Source organism: Pyxicephalus adspersus, chromosome 4 (assembly GCF_032062135.1).
Source record: "Pyxicephalus adspersus chromosome 4, UCB_Pads_2.0, whole genome shotgun sequence".
NCBI classification, from domain to species: Eukaryota; Metazoa; Chordata; class Amphibia; order Anura; family Pyxicephalidae; genus Pyxicephalus; species Pyxicephalus adspersus.
Window position 1 is genome coordinate 33,906,138 of NC_092861.1, and position 6,466 is coordinate 33,912,603.

General features: G+C 37.8%; 1 protein-coding gene across 1 annotated transcript in view; it reads right to left on the reverse strand.

The window, feature by feature from the left end:
• Positions 1-430: 430 nt before the first annotated feature.
• The window catches only part of BOK (BCL2 family apoptosis regulator BOK), a 10,001-nt gene continuing 3,965 nt past the window's right edge, over positions 431-6,466 (reverse strand). The window contains exons 2-4 of the mRNA XM_072407821.1: positions 5,271-5,399; positions 3,586-3,749; positions 431-892 (exon numbers count right to left, since the gene is read on the reverse strand). Of these exons, the coding sequence (XP_072263922.1) occupies positions 767-892; positions 3,586-3,749; positions 5,271-5,399 (419 nt within the window). The 3' untranslated portion in view covers positions 431-766. The remainder of the gene's footprint in view (positions 893-3,585; positions 3,750-5,270; positions 5,400-6,466) is intronic.

Consider the following 6,466-nt stretch of genomic DNA (forward strand, 5'->3'; position numbering starts at 1 on the left):
TAGATGATTACCTTTTTAGTACACTCACCCTTTTCTCTTCCACAAGTTTTATGAAAATATGAAATATAGTCAATGTCAGGCAGATGTGAGATCTGAAAGAAGTTGTTTTTCCTCTGTGAGGTGAACTTTGTGATTGTTGCCCCAGGGGTTTCTGTTTTCCTTTCCTCTGTTCTACAATTGATGAAGCTTTTAAAAGGCTAAACTTGGTCAACGACTTTTCAAACCAAACCCATTTTAAAATGACAGGTATGTAACATGTAGACTTTGAAGAACAACTATAGCAGACTCCTTTCACTCATGATAATTCACATATACTGTATATAAAAATGTAACAATAGAAGTTATGTTTTTACCGAATGTTGTATATATCTTCTTTAATACTGACTGTGTTCATGTAACACTAACTAATGTTCATATATATACCACGCTGCAGTGTAGAAATATTCATAAACTCTGGTATAACCACAGAACAGTCTGGTGAGATCATAAAAGTATGAATCAGAGGAAGCTGTACGCTCAGCCCGACTGCAGGAAAGTCTCTGATGTGCTGGAGACGAGGGAAATAGCACAGTATGGGTTGATCTTGATTTATAAAGCAGAATCTGGGCCAAATCTATTTCATGTTATCACAGACGTTCCGTGGAGAATTCGTTGAAGAACAGCTTGGGCCCGGCCACAGGAAATGAAGAAAAGCAATGTCTGCCCACTGACTTGTCACTGATACTTCAAATTGTTTTTGTCATGGACATGCAGCTGCCATAGAAGGTTACCGTTCACGAAGCAGAAAAAATATCACTGCCTTTAGGAAGTGTCCTAAGTTGTAGGCGCTGGAGACCAACCAATGGGATCGCAGGCTTGATTCTGAAGTGACCACACATTTGGTTACATCTGTCTGTAATTTAAAGAGGGAAATGCATTCAGACTTAATCCTGCTGGCAAAAATACTTTATTAATGTGCAGCTGTATATTCAGTTAGAAGCCAAAAAGTTAGGCACAGATCAAGCAGACAAGAGCTGCCCTTAGAGCATTACATTGGACCAATACATTCTTGACATGTCACTGCAACAGTATATTTATTAAAAAGCTCCACCTTTAATCAATTAAACGCAGTCCTTGAACTTTAGGCAGGTGGCTTACCATGGGTTGAGATAATCAATGTGCTGCAGGTGTCATCAAGAATTTCATTAGTCTCCTTTACCCATTGTAACATTGGTAGCACATCACAAGGTGAAAGACTAGTGGTGACTTATATGTGTCAGAAATTCACAAACACAGCCACATGAATGAGGATTTACTGAGTCATTTTGAAGCCGGCATCTCAAGACAATAGGTGTAATGAGAAAACCAAATGATATTGTAGGGAAGAGAACTGACACCCCAGAGACACCTGCCAGGAATTCACCTACACATATTTGCATGCATGTAATTAACATGAAAAGATCTCTGATGCTAGTTTTTTTTTTTTACTTCATACCCTACAAGTATTCTTTACGGATGCAATATCTCATAAATACCTGACTTTAAAAAGAAAAGAAACGGCCACTGCAGTCAGTGTATTTGTAATACAAGTTTGCCATGAACTGGTCACGCAATTTGTGGTTTTTTGTGACGGTTTAAATCTGTTTCCAGATTCTAGACATTCAGATAAAACCAAATAGCAAACATAATGAAAGCAATGTATTATGTAATGGAGCATAATGCAACTTTTGATACAAATTATGAGCAAAGAAAGGTTTTCATGTTTCCCGAGCAACAAGTCAGCTTCAGATGTAATTGTGTAACTCAGGTTTTAATGACAGCTTTGATACTCATGTATCTGATTAACTCCAAGCTTTATTTATATTTTTCTGTTCATAATACTGTAAATTGGTTCAACAGGGAATTTCTTGTTATATTTTGTGAAGTATTTTTGGCTATCTATGGGCTGCTTACACTGATCCCAAAATGACCTTACTGCAGTAAAAGAAGCCAAGTAATCTTAACATTATCAAGAAAGAAAACCAGAGACCGGAATTGTTTTACCAGCGAATTCCTGGTATTTAAACTGCGTCACATTCCCTTTAATCCGGCTTACAAGATATCTAAACTCTGAGTTCATTATTAAAATATGGTCTGATGCTGTTTTCCATAAGCTTAAGTCTTAGGAAAAGTAATAGCAAGACAGCGATACAGTCTGGATTAACAGGTTGCAGATATCCTTGTTGCTCAAATAATGTGATTAATAAAGACCTCAATAACTAAAATATGCAAACCAGAATACTAATTATAGTGAAGAAACATATTTTAATAGTTAACCCCATGAATATAAAAACAGCCTTTACTGTATTTAAAAAAAGGAACATAAATCACTGTGTAATGATAAGAAATAAAGAACAACAGTCTGAATAGTGGACAATCCACTGCAATTACAAACTGTAGTGCTTTCTGGTGTTTTCCTCTATTTTTTTTACTATACTGTGTTGTCTCTTGGAATGAACTAGCCAACTGTTCATAAGGGAAAAATCCTGAAATCCTTAACCTTTCACATTCCTATTTAGCTAACCATCTATCCAACTCAGTACCTGTGAATAGAGGCTGCTGTTATCTACTGATTTCACTCTTTTGTCACAGCTCTCATACAATCCATGGATAGCAGCTGTGAAACTCTGTGTAAAAACCCCTTTACCTATTGTCATTATCCCAGAAATAGAAAAATAGAAAAAGAAGCACACATCAGCTTCAATTCACAGATTCTATGACAAGAAAAATTACATGGTTTTCTGTATTGTTCTTATACACATGAGATAGTTGGTGATCACTTGTATATTAGAACAAGTTTACATGGACCTTTCTTTCCCCTGATGTACAAATAGAGCAAAGAGATGGTAAGTATGTGAAGAGAGTGGCACTGGCACTAAAGCAGTTCTATTCTTCTATTCTATGTAGGCTAAGCACAGGTTCACTTAATACATTAGTTTTTAGTACGATATTATGTTGACTACAATTCTCATAACTAGAATACTTAAGAAATACAAAAAAAATCTAAAAGGCTCACATAGTGTTTTCATCTTTTTTTTTAGTATTTAGAGTATTTTACCATGCAGAAATAGCTTCCTATTGTTCTGATGGTCAGTATACCATGATTCACATGAATTTTATGTAAAATGTGTTAATATGCATTATTTTGCTTTAGGGCAGCCCTTGGTATCTATACGTACAATGCAGGAACAATGCAACATACATGATGATGACTGAAAACTACAACTGGTTAGGTAGTGAGGAGAAAACCTACAGGAGTTAAAAGGTAGTTGTTTTACATTTTTCCTATCCCCCATTTAGCATTTAGCTCTTGCAGTGCAGATCCAAGAAAGTTGAGCAATGGCAGCCAATAAAATTATTCTAGGAGGCTTTACAGCATAAAACATTTGAAGGGGTTCTGATGGAAGCTGGTATTGCCTGGCTCATGTGTATACTAGACGTGGACTGAATAGATTCAGATTTACAGATCTGGAGCAAGAACAGAGCTCATGGTTTTGGCTGCTTCAATCAAACCTTTCTAACAAAAATTGTTTGTGACAGATAGAATTTTAGAAATCTGTACTTTACCCATCCTCCTCTCCTCTTCAGCCACGTGACCAGGGTTGTTCGCACAAATTCTCCCACGCAGTCCACGATGGTCAGCACAAGTGCTGGCTGAGATTGCTTCACACAGTCCATTGCAAGGCCTGCAGCTACTGCATATAGAGACACCACTTTTCCCCATGTGATACCTGCAGAAACATAGGAGGAACTTTGAAATCAGCACAAATGCTACAGTTTTATTTAATATTTTGTAATGAGAAACTTTGAAGGCTGATACATTTTTTCTATAAATACTAGGTGATCTAAGGGCTTTGTATAAATATCAGTATTTTTACTGCCATCAGTATGTGTACCACATGCAATGTCTTCTTTGTAAAAAAAAATAAAGCCTTGGCTCCTGGTAGCTTTTTGTTTGGGCTCTATACAGTAAGACACACACTCCTTGTAGTGTAGAGCTCAGATCTCTGTATGGTGGCAATATCTGGTACTTCCGGGTATGGATGACCATGTGACCTCCTCCCGTGTGATAGTTCCCAGGTCTAGAAGCCAATCATTATTCCTGTACACTTGTACCACCAATGTTTTTGGGCAGGAATAGCTCTTCCTTATTATGTGCTTCAGTTTGGGAACAGTAACTTATGTCTGCTGCTAATTGATGTCCTCACATAAAATGTTCTCTGAATGTTATAAGCAAGGACTCTGTAACTTGCCACTGTGCTCATACTGCAGATCAAATTCCATGATAATGTAATTAAGGAGGCAATTAAGTTTACTACTGCTTGTACCAATTACAAGAAACCCCATTAAACTGATCGCATGGTCAGGTTCCCATAACACTGTTCCTAGTTTAATATAAAACTATATCAACTAAAAGAAACTTGCCTAATTATTAACAACCTCAATGTTCTTAGTCTTTTACTTTCCTATTATATTGTTGTGTGGGTTGTCTTAATCTGCTTGATTAATTAAAACTCTCCAAGGCTGGAGAGGATACATTTTCATCAGTGAAGCTGGGTGATCCAGCAAACCTGGAATGAATTTCATTCAGTGAAAGTAATTTGTTATTTGTCAACCAGATCCATTCCAGGTTTGCTTGATCACCCAGGTTCACTGATGAAAGTGTATCCTCTCCGTCCTTGGAGAGCTTTAATAAATCAGGCCCAATGTGTCTGTTTAGTCCACATGGCACCAGAAGTAGACCCAGTGCACTCAGTACTCATTACTGATCCCTGAAAGTATATTTGTAATTAGACGGGGTGTTACTATTACTCAGGTATTGTTTGGCAGTTCCAAACGAAAATCAGTTTATATCAACTTAAATCATGTCAGAGAACAGGACTATGAAAATATAAAGGAGATATGAGATTTCAATTTGGCTTTAAGACTTGAAGTAGGTTTAATTAGCCTTAAGGTCCACCACCATGCATATTCAGAACTGTAAAATTACATATGCAGGCAAAGCAATAAAACACAGGCTAAAAAATCATTAACTCTGGCTTTTGCCTACAAGTGAGCCATGAATGGAATTTATTTATGGCTTTTCACCTAAGCATTGTCCATTTATAATATAAAGAATGTTGGTGCTCTTTAATACCCAGTAGTGAATCTTTTTATATACATAACAAATGCTGTCCAGTATTATGTGTATTCTGCTCATTAGCTGCCTGTACTGAATGTGAAAGAGAAAAGGACTTTATACTTTGTAATACCTGCTGTGAATATCTCTGCAGCAACCGCCAGGAAAGCGTCAGACAGAACAGTCTCCGAAGAGAGGGAGATGTTCAGCTGTCGGGCAATGTTTCTGTATACCGCTGGTCTCATGTACTCCAGCTCATCCCCTGCAATGCAGCAACATCAGAAAAAAAACACGTTAACACAGATGATAGGAAATCAGCTTCATTTAGGAGGAAACAAAGACATACTACACTGATGGATATACAGTTCTTTCATCTTGGGTTGTGAATAATATACTAGGGGGGCAATCATATTGCAGATACAGTGAAAGGTAATACTGCACCACTTTGTACATAATAAATAATAAAATGTAACAGAAAAAATGATCTGTCCTGAATATTGTACCTAAAACAAGAAAATTACCGGTAGGTGCTAAACAAATCTGTTCTAACATTTTAAAGGACTGGTTAGAAAATAGGATGCAACATGTATGGGGGTAAACTGCTATTTGCACTATTGTCTACTCATTATAAACACTAAATATCAGCCGAATATTAGCATATAGAATAGGGAAGCACCATCTACAGTACCACAACCCTTAGCAACTTATGCGATTACCTATCAGCATCTATATTCTAGTGCAGTGCTCAACCGAGAAATTTTTTTAAAGCCGGGTGGGAAGAAATTTTAGGTGGGTGGCACCCCCTGTATTGTGAAAAACTCTTTGGTAACCACCCAAAAACAGCCGGGTGGGTGCTGAAAAGTGCCGGGTGGTGTGCCTAGCTAAAAGTGCCTGGGGAGAACCCTATAGTGAGATGAAATTTGCCTGATTCCTGGATGTTGCACACCATTTTAGCTATTTGTTTGACCCCCTTTGGGAAGACTTTCTCTTGTTTTCTGTTTTGGCGACTGCTGTCAAAATGTAGAACGTTAGAAAAAATCAAACATTTAGAGCCCTTTTATGCCTGCAGTGCCAAACTGTGTGGTTGGCAGCCCCTAGGTGCCCGCAAACTGCTGCTGTGTTGTCTGGGCACAGCAAACTGCCAACAGGTAACCAGATTTGTGCACAGCTGCAGTGCTAATCCTCAAACAACAAAAGTGGTGGGAACTGCAATCATGTTTTAATGCAGCTTAAGCCATGTGGTGCCAAATGCAAAAAATGTTTCCAGAATCTCTCTTTCATTTAAATGGGGGAGGTTGGACTGCTCAGTTGACACTGGAACAGGGAAAC